Raw genomic sequence first — 16,746 nt, forward strand, 5'->3', positions numbered from 1 at the left:
ATTCAAGGGAGAGTGTTATAAATAGAATTGTATTTAAGGTGAATGTCTATATTTTAGAGAGATTTTAGGGTTTGTTACTTTGTGGCTAAGTCACCCTTTTCCTATAAATAGAGGGGGTTTATTCCATTGTAATTCATCCCAAATCAATAAAAATTCTCTCTCTCTACTTTTTTCTCCATTATTGTTGTTCTTCTTTTATTGTTTCATTTCACACACACACACACACACACACACACACACACACACACACACACACACACACACACATATATATATATATATATATATATATATATATATATATATATATACTAGTAAGCGATAGCCCGTGCTGTGCACCGGCCCAAGCTCTAATACATAAATTAATATAATTCAAATTAATTAATTTAACTTTGTATTCTACAGATTTGAGCATGATAAATAAATTTAATCTCAATTTTGTTCCCTAAATTCAATATTTAAAACACTTGTCAAATATTGAGAAAATTAATTAAGGAGTATTTCACATGAAATAAATGCAATTTTCCAATCATAAATTTTTAGATTTTAATTTTAAATATTATTTTCTTTACCCTCACTCAAATATTTTTTTAACTCTTACAAATTTTTAAATTTTAACCCTAGCAAATATTATACATAGCCTATATTGGTATTATTCTTTATGTCTTTAAAAGAACGATAATGACACTATATAGGGGACTATCTATTTTGATTTTTTTTTTTAGCATGAAAATAATTTCTTTTCATTAATAATAATTTATTTCTAAACCTTTAATATCAAATACTTACCTAAGTATTATTTTGTCACCTTATCTTCTTAATGTTGCTCCTAATATTTGTTTGAGATGTTAGTTTTTAAAGTGAAGTCATCTTTTTTCCTCTAGTTAAGTTAATATTTTTACTGGTTATTTTTTTATCAGTGCCCTCACGACACCTTTGGCGGCATGATCATTTCTTATTCACTTGTGTTTGGAATCTAAGGGATGAATCTTTCCCTTTTTAATAATGACATACTCGTTTAGGTTACCATCTAAGTTTAAATCCCAATTAAATCCTTTTTCCCTCTTGATTCTTATGTAAAAATTCTTCAAGTTTTTGCTCCATTTTTATAAATTTATTAGCATAACTTAAATGTCCTTTTTTGTCTTAGTGGATAATTTATCTTTAATATATATATCATTGTAAAAAAGTTAATACCTTCATCAATATTACACAAAATTTGCACCAAGTAAAATCATATAACTTGATAATACTTGTATTTAAACTATTGAACTTTGCCTGTTTATCATCGATCATTTTAGATTTTTTTAGTATTGTATGCCTAACTCATTTGACTTTTATTAAGGAAAATAATTTTTTTTACTCCAATAAATATCTTGTATTACTTCCACGGTATTATTTTTGTATGTTGTTTCTCTAATGTAGCTATCTTAGTATATGATTTGATGCCTTGCTAAATAGTACAAGGATAGGGTCAGGGAGGTATGTGGGGACTATGAATCAGACATTTAAAAACCCCTCAAAGGTTTAGAATTTTTATATATTATCAAATAAGTCATCTAAAGTAATAATGTTATAACTCAGGGGTATAAATAAGTGCTAGGTGTGAACGCATGGAATGAGAAATTGAGATGGGCCCTACAGTTTCAACCAACTTATCTAGTATGTACAAGCGATGATGCTAGCACGTACAATACCTCTAAAACCAGATAAATTATGAAATACCATAAATGCCCCTACGTAAGCAAGCATGTTGACGGGGAAGTGCTTGATATCTCCCACTTGTAGAATAATAGAATATATATATATATATATATATATATTGCATATTATATATAAAAATTATATAAATTTTGTATATTCTTTCAGCTACCGAATATAAATAGTTTCTGGCGCGGGTTAAAAGTAAAAAAAATCCCAATTTAATAGCCATCTCAACCCATCATTTGAATGACCTTAAAACGCTAACTCAGCCCAGCCAAGTGGCCCATGAGCTAGCATATGTACATGATAGTTGGGAGTAGTACTTTGAATGAGCTTAATTTCGTGAATGTTACTACTTTTATTTATTGAGATATTTAGAGTTCTGATTGACTTATTTTAAGTATTTTCAAGCCAAAATAATTTTTAAGTCATTTTATAATGTTTGGGAATGAGTAAAAAAGTATTTTTAAGCACTTATTTTTAAGTTAAAATGACAAAAGCAAGCCAAAAGCTAGAATTCCCAACTTATGATTTAAAAGCTATTTTGACTAAAAAATTACTTAAAATAAGTCCATCCAAACGGACTCTTAATGATTTTTTTGCGCTTTAACAAAACGATTGTGACAAAGCAGCTGCAAATATGTCAAAATTATACACTCACATACATATATATTGAACAAAATTATTTTTCTAGACATTTTAGTAGGTGTTTGATATTGTATTGATTGTTAAATTTATACTTCACGCATTAATTACCCATAATTAAGGAATTTACACGAGAGAAATGGCGTATATGTATTTATTGGTTTGGTACACTTTATGCATACGTATTTTTCTCCTCTCAACTGCTGCCTACATAGTTTGGAAGAATTCTAATAAATCCAAATCAATTGTCACATTTTCGTGTTAAATTTGACTGCATTATTGCTATAAAACTGTGCAGAAATCAGGGAACTGCAATAATTTATGCAACAATTGCATCGAATTTCACATGACAAAGACGACAGATGTTTGAAAGTTCTCTGATTAATGGATTACCGTGTTTTTTTGTTTCTTTTTGTTTGTGGATAAGCAATTTGTAAATCCGTTTGCAAAGTCGATAGATGAACTTGTATTTTTTTTATTTGAGTACTCTTTTGACTGTTGACTATGCCTATATAGAAGCGGGGCAACTGACATGGCTAAATTGTGTGCAAATCACGCTGCCAAGACGCGTGGATATTTTTTATTAAAAAATAATATTAGAATCAGAATAAAATATAATTCAGAAAAAAAAACCTTTCCTTTCCCCCTTATCTTTTCCCCTCCCTCCCACCTCGGGTCTTCCCTACTAAACTCCCACCTCCCCTTTCCCCTCGCCTCTGTTCTACCACATTAACCAAGTCAAACATTTTAATTTTTTCTTCACCATTTTTTTTTTTGTATATGCTCCTTCTAATTTTAATAGAGAATAAAACTGTCAACAATCAAACTCGAAATATATCACATCGAAGTATAAATTTGGGCATAACTTTCGCCAGCCAAACACGAGAAAAAGGCAGAAGGGACATCGGTTTTCATTGTATTAATGGGGTCCAATCATACTCGTTGTTTCTGATTTTACAAAAGGTTAGCAAATGCTTTGAATAGGAGAAAAGTAATTTTTCTTGAAGTTGTAATGAATTTTCTTTTATTTTGACACTGAGTTTCAAAATTAGACTGATGTTTTTTCTTTCTTCTTGGTATTTTTTCGATTTTGGTTTCGACATTGTGAAGTCCCACTTTGAATGGATCAGATTTGGACTTTTACCGTTGGAAATGGGGGCTGGACGGGGGAAGGTTCTTCTAGCAGAGCTATGGTGAAGAATAAAAAAAGGGAAAGACGAGAAAAAATAGAAATATAATAAATTGATTTTGGAAAAAGACAAACCCATAAATTACAGCTGTCAAATAATAAATGATCTAAGAATTTGATGTGATATTTATGTCGAGTAATTGAGATACACGTTCTACGAAAGAAGTTTATTATAAGTATTTTTATCGAATTAAAGTATCAAATTGGGAGAAATAAAAATTTTATTATTGGCTTTAAAATCTGATGCAAAGTTTAGATGGCAAAGAGGCATTCTTCCTTTTTAAAAAAAGGTCAGAAAAATGCCAAATTATTTTAGGCACATAGACCCAAATAGGTTGAGCAAAATTGATTGAAGTTGAAGGGGGAATAGATGGGATTGAGATTGTACAAAGATGACGTGGAATAACAAGAACCATTTGTAGTTGTCTGGTAGAATAAGTAGGTTCGTGGCTCTTAGAGTTGCCAAAGGAAAAAACCAATTATAGTCTGAGGTTATTGTTATGTCCCTTGGTGTTATTAGTCGCTGCTATCAATCAATAATACATTGAAATTATTGAAATTCCTTTACTCTTAGGTTGAGAAATTTTGATCAACTTTTTATTCGAGTTCTAAAAATAAAATAAAAAAATTGATGAAAAATAACTCTTCTTTAATGAGTCTATCCAACGTGAACTTGAATTTATTACGGTCAACGAACTTCAAAAAAAATAAAATAAAAAAATATTTGATGACTAAACTCCCGCTATACATAAGGTCCAAAAAATAATAAAATAATAAATATCTATTGTACACAATCTTAACTTACATTTATGTGAAAAACCGTATAAAAATCAGTAAATGACTTTTAATATCAACTAATGATCCATCCTTATTCTTAAAGCGAGCCGAGCCGAGCTGATTAGAAGCGGCGCTCATGAGTCAGCTTGACATCGTTCCATGGTCTTAAGATTATGGGGAGATATTTCTGTAGAAGATATTTTGTGCATATGATCTGGTCTCTACAATGTAATAGCCCGTTTGGTCAAGCTGTAAAAATCAGCTTATTTTAATAAATATTTTTTTAAAATTATAATTTATATTTGACTAATTAATTTGAAAAGTACTTCTGAATAATAATTAGTATTTGATCAAGTTTTAAAAAACTACTTTTAAGTATATTTTTTTCAAAGAGAGAAGTTACTTTTTTCTAATTTTTAAAGTTGCTTCTGTTTATTCTCAAAAGTACTTTTTTTTCTTTCAAAAGCTTGGCCAAACACCTTAATTTTAGAAAAAAAAAATGCTTTAACAAAAAAAGAAAAAATATTTTTGCCTCAAAAAAATTTGGCCAAACATGCTATTGACATGTCATGGACTACCTAAAATCTAAACACTATTCATTTCAAAAGATTATACATACGCATCATTTAATTTCGTTTTGGAAACTTTTTCATATAAATTGCTAGTTAAAATTTAAAACAAAATTATTATGAGGGAGAAAGAGAAAAGTAGAAAAAGTGCAGACAAATGGACCCCAACGTACACTGAGACCATATGTTGGCAGCTCTTAAGATGGCTTTTAGCATGAAAATTTTGGGTGAGACTTGTGATTCTCTTTCTTTTTCACTTTTTTCTATGGTCTTTGCTTCTTCATTTCCTTCACCTAGGAACCATATATTCTATGTACGATGAATTATGAAATCATGTACCATGTTCTATCTCTTCAAGTTCTTTCTTACTGCTGGTGAGTTCATTTTTTTAAGTTGTTCTAGTCGAACACCTCAAGCTTCTGTCTTTTGTAATTCATAGTATCCCCTTCATTTCCATAGATGGTTTCTTTAGATGGATTTTTCTTGGTTTCTTTTGGTGTTCTTGTTTTAGAACTTGAATCATGGTTAGTACTTGAATCTTGTAGCAATTTAAGTTTTCTGTTACTGTATTTTGTAACTGTTTTAGCTGACAATTGTCCTGGAAAATTTCTTGTGGTTGTTAGTATGTATGTTTTCTCTAAAAAATATTTTGGGTGTTTAGATTTGGTCAACCTAGATGTATTGATTAAAATGGGATCTTTAGAAGTTGAGGTGATAGTTTGTTCACTATGCAATTGGTCAGATTTGATGCCTCTATTTTTCTTTTGATAGTTGTGTCAGTAAAAATTAGAACTTCTATTACTTTTTATTCTTGTATAATATTGGTCTGAGAGAGCTTAAATGGAGCGATATGGTCGGTGCGGATTCATATAGTCAACCCCTACTTCTTTGGGATTGAGGCGTACTTGTTGTTATTGTTGTTGTAGTATAATTGTCTTTCCATTGGAATTGAGTATTAACACTATAATCTTTTTTTTTTGGGTAAGCACTATAATCTTCACTAGCATCCTTCTAACAACAGTGAAAAGCATTATGTGCTTAGTATTATCTGATCTAGGGCTGTTTTAATTCTCTTTCCTAGGTAAAGGAGACAACCACATGATGAAAGACTGAAGGAAAACTAATATTCTAGTAAGATATTGAGCCAATTCATAATGTCTGATCGTGTTACACAATTGTATTCGGATTGTGATGGAAGAGCTGGGAAGTCTATGCATTCAGTTCAATCTGTTTGGATGGCGCATTGGACCAGAACAAGCTACAATGCTACAGCAGAAACACACAATCACGCTCCTAGTTCTAGCGCAAACAAGGAAAATGATCAAGATTCTAAGCCTCCCCAGTCAATTGTTAAACTGGAGACAGTGTCTAGGCTTTCTAAGTCCATCAAAAGATTAAGAGAATCTGAAACTCAAGCATTTGGAGTCGTTAACGAGACCCTCAGAACAAGTTCAAGAACCATTGCGAATGAAACTCTAGGTTGTCGCAGCATTCTTGCATCGAAGCCTTTGCCTGATAATCCTATCCAGTATTTAAGTAGAGAAGGTGAAAAGACGCGGAATCCATTCATAAGATCATTTCTAGCAGCAAAAGATGAAGTGCCAAGATTGGGAATGTTAGAGCCTGAACATTATAATTATCATAATAATTCAGCATCATTGGTCTGTAAAGAGAAACTGAATGATCAACAAAAGTTACCACATCCTTTGCATGATGTAGAGGCAATGAGAATAAGCAATACTATGGACCCTGTAATGGGACTAGCTGGATATTATTCCCGCATTTCTCAGACAACTCATAGTTTGTTAATCACAAATAGAACAGATGCTAATCTGTTGGAAGGAAACAAAGTCGTTCGGAATTCAAGGATATGGAGTGAATTCAATGGGAAGAATGTATCGTTAAGTGATAATGATAGCCCATCTAAATCTTTTGGTCATTATAAGGGAGGAATGAAGCTTCAACTTTTAGACTGCTCCAAAGGCAGTGAAGGAAAAGAAAATAATGAAGACAGTAAGCGTTCTAAAGTTGTGTTAAAGAATGAATCTTCAGCTGAAACTGATACTATGGACATGGATGTGTTTCAGCAGAAGAACCAGCTTTGTGGTATGTATTATCTTTAGATCTTGAATTCTTGATTAAAGCTACCTTGCGTATCACTTCACTTATTTAAGTGGCTTAACTCTTCTTTAGATTTTATTTCAATCATCATCTTGGCATCTTGCTAAGGTGTTAACTGATCAAAGAATTTCTAATGCTTACTCTGAGTGATAGTTATCCTAAAAGAAAAAAGAGGCTTAATCTGAGAGATACTGTTTAAATGAATGCATATTTTTACTCGTTTAATGAATCTGTCTTTCTGAATTTTGCAGGTCCTAGTTCTTCCATAATAAAGAAGGTAATCAAGAGATTTCTTTAAATCTTCATAACTTCCCATCTTTTAACCAGGTTTTCAAGAGTGCATTTGCTTTATTTTTAGGTTCATAGTGATAACTGCTCTTGTATTTCTCTTCCTACCAGCTAGTTGCCAAGCATAATGTGAAAATTCAGGGAAATCAAGTAATAAAGTTAGTTCCAGACACCCGGTCATTGTATGATAAGTTTAAAACCAAACAAGTTCTTCAGTAAATAAGAAATGTTCTTGCTTGTGTTGCCAGTCTCAACCCCCGAAAAAAGTCAGAAACTGAGCAAATTTTGTGTTATCTTATAAGTGTATCTTGCACTTATAAGATTACTGATGAGCACATATTTGCTTGTTTGACCTATAATCTAGAATCTTGATTCTAATAGCAGGTTTGAGGGTTAAGTCTCTAGAGCAAGAAGCAGTATATCTCAATTTTGACCATTTGATATATCTTGCAGGTGAATAAAATGGACCAAATTTCACCTCGGTCTGCAACTGACTGCTCCAGGAAAGAAGCTGGACGCAAACGGTTCTACTTGGATATAAACTTGGAGCTGCCTGCTCCAACTGATAATGCGGAGCCAAGTTCTTCCAGAACTGAAAGTTTGGACTTGGATTTAATACTCGCCCGTGCTGAACGGCCCACTTCTTCAAGAACTGATTTCTGTCCTGAAGGGCTTCTTGGACAGGACCCTAGTAGTAGATGGGTTAAACGCCTGAAAGTGGGCGCTTCTGGTTCTTTGGCTTTTGGTACTAAAAGCTCCAGTTTAATAGGGGAGTCATCACATGAAAAAGCACACAAGTTCCTTAGCAAAATGACTAAAGCAACCATGACTAGCTCCCAGCCAACATCTAGTAAACTTCACGGTAAAGAATTGATGGCTCACGAAAACTCTAGCCCCTCTTCTATGAACAGTATCAAGAAAGATCTGGAGTTATTGACTTCACACTCTTGGATTCAAAGGTTGCTTCGTGATAGGGCTACCGCTGCACAAAAGAGGCGGGCCCAACCAGTGGTGGTTTGTGAGCCTCAAAGCTCAAAGTTGGAGATTGATGATTTCCAGAAGAAGCAGCTTCCGAGTCTTGGCGCCATGGCTCTCATGGGAAAGGCAATGAATGGTTTTCAGCCATGTGAATTTCACAGAAGAGGCCCTTTAGTTGTTTGGAACACCGGGAGTTTCTGAAAACTACCTAGTAGAAGCAGATACCAGAGTGCTCTGGCGTTCATGTGCTCGAGTGACCAGGTGCATTTTGGAGCTTCATGTAAATAGTTGGTGCTAGTAAGTACTTTGTTTTTATTTTTATTTTTATTTGGCTTCTGTAATTGCTTAGAAGGTGATACTTTATATTTGAACACAATGATGAAAGCACCAGACATCTTGTTTCTTGAATAGGATACTCGCCTGGCTGCTTTCATCTGCGTGTATACAAACTAGATACTGCAGTAATTACATGCCAAAGAGGTTTGGAGATTTCTGTTATCGTGATTGGATTATGTGCAATCTTGATTGTTGTGGCTGAAACCGAGTTCTTGGGAGAGTTGAACTATGCCAACTTTACTTTCCGGAGAACACCAGTGGCTGACAGCTTAACGCGTGCTCCTCTATTCAGCTCAGACAGTTTTTTGAGATTGAGGATTAACCTATAGGAAGCATGATCTGTTTGAGAAGTTTTTTTGTCTTCCATATCCCTCTCTGATAATTGATTATGACTCTTGTTAAAGATTTGACTTTTCCTTTGTTTCCTTTTTCACCTGGTCTTGCAATGCCATATCCAACTCAAATATTGCAGAAATTTGGTTGTTCAAGATTGCCATTTCTCTTTTTGCATTTCTTACATGCTGACAGTAACTTGTGTTTTCTAATATGAAGAGCATCTGATGCTAGATTGTAGTTTTTAAAACCAAAAACATAAATTCTTGAATCTGTATCACACAGTCCAGGGGATAAGGAAAACATTATTGGTAAATGACCCCTGGTAATTTGGCTTTTGGAAAATCGGAATAAATCCTAATTACATCACAGTGGTCAACAAATATACTATGATACACATTACACTGTCATTTTGACTCAGAAGTACAATTTCAAGAAATGGCAATACTATTCACTCTAGTAAATGCATCACTGGTGGTTCACATTTTGAAAGACCAGAATAAATCCTAATTACATTACAATGGTCAACAGATATACTTATGCAATACAGAGATGAATAAGGCATATTATGTAGTGAACCCATATTATATTGAAATGGATTATGGGAACCACATACACAAATATAAGAGTTCATCTTCAAATAATTACAAATGCTTAAAACAAGTAACCAACTCTTCCATAGGAAGAAGAAATGAAAAAGGGAGAAGGGAGAGAGGTTCCAGATCTATCCTCTAACAAACTAAGTAAAATAAAATAAACCAAGTTCATAGCTTTGCCTAACAGAATGTTTCCTATTGTATATATAGGTATATGCTCCATCTAACCTGGGTCCCAAATGTAATTTGCTAAGTTCCCAAATGTGCCCTCAGCCTTAGTCTTTTGGTCATTTTGATTCATAACAATTCCTCCAACCTCAAAAAGAACCTTGTCCTCAAGGTTTGAGTGAATCAATGTGAGTATCTCAGTAGTGCCAAGCTGCAAAACAGTACAACTGAATTTGTCAAGACTCAAACATTTGTCGAGAGTTGTTGCAACAAGAGAAATATCATCATTGTCTTCCTGGTCAATCCAACGGAGGAAATATAAAAATATCCGCATGACAATGATAACATTCAACAAGGAATCCAAAGCGACATTAGCATTGTGAACTCTCTTTTCACTTGATTTGTGCGTAACATCAAATGTGCCAATGATAAGTTGATTTGCCTCCTCAACGCTGCTAAAGTCTTTCAGAATCTTTACTGGTACATCCGATGGAAATTTAGTCAAGAAACGACATTTGAATAAACAAAGTACATGATGAAATTTCTTGAGCACATCAAACGAAAAGTTAAACTTGAGGGCCTCTCTTAGTTTGTTGTCATCCTGGTGCAGAGAGATATCATATGCTAGTTGTAACAATCTTCTAGCTACAAAAGCATCTCCAACACTGAAGGTGTCCACAAAATCCAGCTTTAAAACCTTAACTCGTCCACATAATTCCTTGGTATAATGGAAACAAACTTCACGGCCTTTTATTACAAGAAGTAACCTCAGATTTGGACGGCACAACTTAGGAACAACAACGTTATAATGTGAATCTTCTCCTTGTGCCGAAAAAGTAATTCTCCTCTTCACTTAATTATATCAGCATTTTCACATATGCTAAGGATAGGCTTTCTAGCACCTGATGCCAATAGCTTAAAATTGGAAACAATGGACAAGACCACATTAGCATTCTTAGCAGCTTTTGTGGCATGAAGCTGGACTAATTTGTAAGGTTGAGCAACTGACTTTGCAAATATTATTTTGCCAACTTTAGGCTCTCTATAGAGAACGATCCATGTAAGAGGCTGGATACCAATGTCTTCAGAAAGCTTGGGGTGAGGCAAAGGACACTCAACGACTTCTTTAATCTCCTGATTCTGCGCGTCTGATCCACCAAAATCAGCATATAGCACTGAAGGAGGTTTTTCAACCTTCATGACAGACACCACGGCATCGACTTCATCTTGTCGAAGCCCAACAATAGATAGAACCTTTGTATGTATCCAAGTAGCATGAGGTTCCAAATGGACCTTTTCCACAAAGGACAATATCTCAATGTGACACTCTGGCCCAACAGAATGAGAAATTTGAGATTTGGCCAGCAATTGCCAATTCTTGAAAAGATCAAATTTAACAGCCAGAACTTGAGTGGAATTTTTGCTAAGCGCGGCGAGCGAGTTCCTGCCAATTATGTCATCGAATACACCTCTCTCGTTGTTCAGCCAACTACTTTTGACATACATATGTATATCAATCATAATGCTAACAAACAAAGCTAGAGATAACTTACTATACTCGAGTCTTTGTCCAGTGTCTGTGAATTCAGTGTCATTCAAGCCTCTGTTATCTGTAATACAGGTACCAAATTCCCTGTGTAAATCAGTTTGGAAAGGACTTCCATCTTTGTAGCATATCCGTGCATGCATTTCGGATACCTCAGACCATACACCATCAACGCCAACCAAAAGAGCACCTATATATTGCTGTCCATTCTCAAAAATCACATTAACCTTGTCCACACAGTCTTCTTCGCTAATCTCCACAGAAGGCTCTCCCCTCTTTTGTTGCTTGCCATTGCTGACTTGAATGTGATATGTTGATAAAGCTAGTACGAGGTCATTTACACTACAACCAATCAAGCTACCAGTATTGCTAACAGCTTCACTTTGCACACTCCAGTCCAGGAACTTCTTTAAATACTCCAAGAAATCATGATTTTTAATGGAACCCAGAGCATCTGAAACTTTTTCAAGTGCTGGTGTGATAGCTTCCAATTGGTCTTTCAGTGAGCTTGAAGTCTTCTCATAAATTCCAGAATAAGGTTTCGCTCCAAAGGCTAATAGCAGCCTGGTAGATAGAATGTCGAGGGCTACTACACGTACAAGAATCTTAGCACCATGTGTAAGATAATCAAACATTGACATGATGTCAATCTTGAGGTAAGTAGGTGCAACAGTAGCAACAAACTCCCCCAAGTGTGTCGCAACCAACCTTCGCACCATGTGCATGTCCTCTTGACGCATTTGACTGTAAGTAGATAGGAGGTCTACCGTCAACATATCTAAGGCATTGGAGTAAGCAATATGAAAGAGTCCACAAGCAGGAACTCTAACTGTGACCCACTCACCAGCTGCCAACCTCTTTACAACGTAAAACCAACCAATCAATTTACTTTCACTCGTCGGGCATCCAATTAATGGGAGATCCGATTGAAAACTATTATCGAACATTTTGGTGATGTTGTGTGAGTATCCATCATCTGAACCGAGATCAAATGAAAAATTAAGTAGCATACGCATAGTCACAACTCCAGCTAGCGTTCTAGCCAATATAGTGTTACCAGTTTGAAGGAAACAAGTAAACAATACTGTATTTGCAAACAGACCATTAAGACGAGTGCAACGCTTGGGGTCATGTAGATAGTGAACAATTTCCTTTAGTTCATCTTGTACCTCCGCAACACCCCGAATATCGCTGTAATAGATTGTGAGTTTCTTAAGCTGGAATAAAAAATCACCATTGTATCGGTCAGAGTAATCAATGCTAAGCGCAGCACAAACAACTTCGCAAGACTTGGAGTAGCAGTGTCTATTGGACATTGTGTCGAACAACTGGTGTCCAAGAATTGCAGAATATTTCGGTAATGAATCTGCTATGGGATTTTGTAACACCTCAGAAGGTGCCTCAGAATTGTCCAACAAGAGTGAGTTTTCGACAATCAAATCAGAACGATTATCGCTGGTACAGTCTATCGCAGCACTGTCCGTTGTATCTTTCAGAGTGGTCTCATCTGTTTTTGCATCATATGAAGCCCTTACTTGCCCAGTATCTACCCACTTGCAGTCGTGAAAGCCAAAATCATATGGAAGCGAACTAATAGCTCTATTATTACCATGAAAATGTGCAAATATATCCCTCTTCGGCAATATGTCAAGCACCTTGCAGCCAAACTCCATGTCAAGCTCCTGTCCGCAGGCTTTAAGTGGAAGACTTGGTCGCTTAACTGAGAATGATAGAGGTGAAGATTGAAGCTGCGGTACGGAAATATAAGCATAGAACACACCGTCGGGAATCATTGTTTTGGGTATTGTATCTCCGACAGCAAAAACAGGAAGTTGTGAATCGAGATGTGATTTCACGATATTGGCCACCTTGGTGTTTGTATCAACTGAGTCTAGTGCAGAGGTGATAGCTGTAGCATCTGAAATTTCTGGAGCTTCAACGAATTCCGTGGAGTCTAATTGCATTTTGTGTAACACTAAACTGCATACGGCAAATAGAAGAGATCATATGAGTGTTGTTCTCTTGCATCTCCTTCACTAAATCCCGTATAGTATTGATGGAAGTATAGATCATGGCATGAGAGTCCAAAGGCATGGAGTACGAGCAACGAGAGCACCAATGTAGTGAACCCATATTATATTGAAATGGATTATGGGAACCACATACACAAATATAAGAGTTCATCTTCAAATAATTACAAATGCTTAAAACAAGTAACCAAATCTTCCATAGGAAGAAATGAAAAAGGGAGAAGGGAGGGAGGTTCCAAATCTATCCTCTAACAAACTAAGTAAAATAAAATAAACCAAGTTCATAGCTTTGCCTAACAGAATGTTTCCTATTGTATATATAGGTATATGCTCCATCTAACCTGGGTCCCAAATGTAATTTGCTAAGTTCCCAAATGTGCCCTCAGCCTTAGTCTTTTGGTCATTTTGATTCGTAACAATTCCTCCAACCTCAAAAAGAACCTTGTCCTCAAGGTTCGAGTGAATCAATGTGAGTATCTCAGTAGTGCCAAGCTGCAAAACAGTACAACTGAATTTGTCAAGACTCAAACATTTGTCGAGAGTTGTTGCAACAAGAGAAATATCATCATTGTCTTCCTGGTCAATCCAACGGAGGAAATATAAAAATATCCGCATGACAATGATAACATTCAACAAGGAATCCAAAGCGACATTAGCATTGTGAACTCTCTTTTCACTTGATTTGTGCGTAACATCAAATGTGCCAATGATAAGTTGATTTGCCTCCTCAACGCTGCTAAAGTCTTCCAGAATCTTTACTGGTACATCCGATGGAAATTTAGTCAAGAAACGACACTTGAATAAACAAAGTACATGATGAAATTTCTTGAGCACATCAAACGAAAAGTTAAACTTGAGGGCCTCTCTTAGTTTGTTGTCATCCTGGTGCAGAGAGATATCATATGCTAGTTGTAACAATCTTCTAGCTACAAAAGCATCTCCAACACTGAAGGTGTCCACAAAATCCAGCTTTAAAACCTTAACTCGTCCACATAATTCCTTGGTATAATGGAAACAAACTTCACGACCTTTTATTACAAGAAGTAACCTCAGATTTGGACGGCACAACTTAGGAACAACAACGTTATAATGTGAATCTTCTCCTTGTGCCAAAAAAGTAATTCTCCTCTTCACTTAATTATATCAGCATTTTCACATATGCTAAGGATAGGCTTTCTAGCACCTGATGCCAATAGCTTAAAATTGGAAACAATGGACAAGACCACATTAGCATTCTTAGCAGCTTTTGTGGCATGAAGCTGGACTAATTTGTAAGGTTAAGCAACTGACTTTGCAAATATTATTTTGCCAACTTTAGGCTCTCTATAGAGAACGATCCATGTAAGAGGCTGGATACCAATGTCTTCAGAAAGCTTGGGGTGAGGCAAAGGACACTCAACGACTTCTTTAATCTCCTGATTCTGCGCGTCTGATCCACCAAAATTAGCATATAGCACTGAAGGAGGTTTTTCAACCTTCATGACAGACACCACGGCATCGACTTCATCTTGTCGAAGCCCAACAACAGATAGAACCTTTGTATGTATCCAAGTAGCATGAGGTTCCAAATGGACCTTTTCCACAAAGGACAATATCTCAATGTGACACTCTGGCCCAACAGAATGAGAAATTTGAGATTTGGCCAGCAATTGCCAATTCTTGAAAAGATCAAATTTAACAGCCAGAACTTGAGTGGAATTTTTGCTAAGCGCGGCGAGCGAGTTCCTGCCAATTATGTCATCGAATACACCTCTCTCGTTGTTCAGCCAACTACTTTTGACATACATATGTATATCAATCATAATGCTAACAAACAAAGCTAGAGATAACTTACTATACTCGAGTCTTTGTCCAGTGTCTGTGAATTCAGTGTCATTCAAGCCTCTGTTATCTGTAATACAGGTACCAGATTCCCTGTGTAAATCAGTTTGGAAAGGACTTCCATCTTTGTAGCATATCCGTGCATGCATTTCGGACACCTCAGACCATACACCATCAACGCCAACCAAAAGAGCACATATATATTGCTGTCCATTCTCAAAAATCACATTAACCTTGTCCACACAGTCTTCTTCGCTAATCTCCACAGAAGGCTCTCCCCTCTTTTGTCGCTTGCCATTGCTGACTTGAATGTGATATGTTGATAAAGCTAGTACGAGGTCATTTACACTACAGCCAATCAAGCTACCAGTATTGCTAACAGCTTCACTTTGCACACTCTAGTCCAGGAACTTCTTTAAATACTCCAAGAAATCATGATTTTTAATGGAACCCAGAGCATCTGAAACTTTTTCAAGTGCTGGTGTGATAGCTTCCAATTGGTCTTTCAGTGAGCTTGAAGTCTTCTCATAAATTCCAGAATAAGGTTTCGCTCCAAAGGCTAATAGCAGCCTGGTAGATAGAATGTCGAGGGCTACTACACGTACAAGAATCTTAGCACCATGTGTAAGATAATCAAACATTGACATGATGTCAATCTTGAGGTAAGTAGGTGCAACAGTAGCAACAAACTCCCCCAAGTGTGTCGCAACCAACCTTCGCACCATGGGCATGTCCTCTTGACGCATTTGACTGTAAGTAGATAGGAGGTCTACCGTCAACATATCTAAGGCATTAGAGTAAGCAATATGAAAGAGTCCACAAGCAGGAACTCTAACTGTGACCCACTCACCAGCTGCCAACCTCTTTACAACGTAAAACCAACCAATCAATTTACTTTCACTCGTCGGGCATCCAATTAATGGGAGATCCGATTGAAAACTATTATCGAACATTTTGGTGATGTTGTGTGAGTATCCATCATCTGAACCGAGATCAAATGAAAAATTAAGTAGCATACGCATAGTCACAACTCCAGCTAGCGTTCTAGCCAATATAGTGTTACCAGTTTGAAGGAAACAAGTAAACAATACTGTATTTGCAAACAGACCATTAAGACGAGTGCAACGCTTGGGGTCATGTAGATAGTGAACAATTTCCTTTAGTTCATCTTGTACCTCCGCAACACCCCGAATATCGCTGTAATAGATTGTGAGTTTCTTAAGCTGGAATAAAAAATCACCATTGTATCGGTCAGAGTAATCAATGCTAAGCGCAGCACAAACAACTTCGCAAGACTTGGAGTAGCAGTGTCTATTGGACATTGTGTCGAACAACTGGTGTCCAAGAATTGCAGAATATTTCGGTAATGAATCTGCTATGGGATTTTGTAACACCTCAGAAGGTGCCTCAGAATTGTCCAACAAGAGTGAGTTTTCGACAATCAAATCAGAACGATTATCGCTGGTACAGTCTATCGCAGCACTGTCCGTTGTATCTTTCAGAGTGGTCTCATCTGTTTTTGCATCATATGAAGCCCTTACTTGCCCAGTATCTACCCACTTGCAGTCGTGAAAGCCAAAATCATATGGAAGCGAACTAATAGCTCTATTATTACCATGAAAATGTGCAAATATATCCCTCTTCG

At 36.0% G+C, this 16,746-nt stretch overlaps 1 protein-coding gene across 5 annotated transcripts; it reads left to right on the forward strand.

The window, feature by feature from the left end:
* The first annotated feature begins 4,976 nt into the window (after positions 1–4,976).
* On the forward strand, positions 4,977–9,095 carry LOC104113036 (F-box protein At2g16365). Of its 5 annotated transcripts, none has more exons than XR_690146.4 (5): positions 5,101–5,258; positions 5,966–6,990; positions 7,257–7,282; positions 7,747–8,568; positions 8,663–9,095. XR_690146.4 is itself a non-coding variant. In XM_009623116.4 (4 exons), exons 2-4 carry the CDS (start codon positions 6,039–6,041, stop codon positions 8,470–8,472), a joined length of 1,704 nt encoding a protein of 567 aa, XP_009621411.1. In that variant the 5' UTR covers positions 4,977–5,111; positions 5,966–6,038; the 3' UTR covers positions 8,473–9,095. The 5 variants fall into 5 exon arrangements, 3 of the variants coding, with proteins under 3 accessions (XP_009621411.1, XP_009621410.1, XP_009621412.1); XR_690147.4 differs by having other exon boundaries at positions 8,683–9,095; XM_009623116.4 differs by having other exon boundaries at positions 4,977–5,111; positions 7,747–9,095.
* The last annotated feature ends 7,651 nt before the right edge of the window (positions 9,096–16,746 follow it).

The sequence above is a fragment of the Nicotiana tomentosiformis genome, chromosome 1 (assembly GCF_000390325.3).
Source record: "Nicotiana tomentosiformis chromosome 1, ASM39032v3, whole genome shotgun sequence".
NCBI lineage: Eukaryota > Viridiplantae > Streptophyta > Magnoliopsida > Solanales > Solanaceae > Nicotiana > Nicotiana tomentosiformis.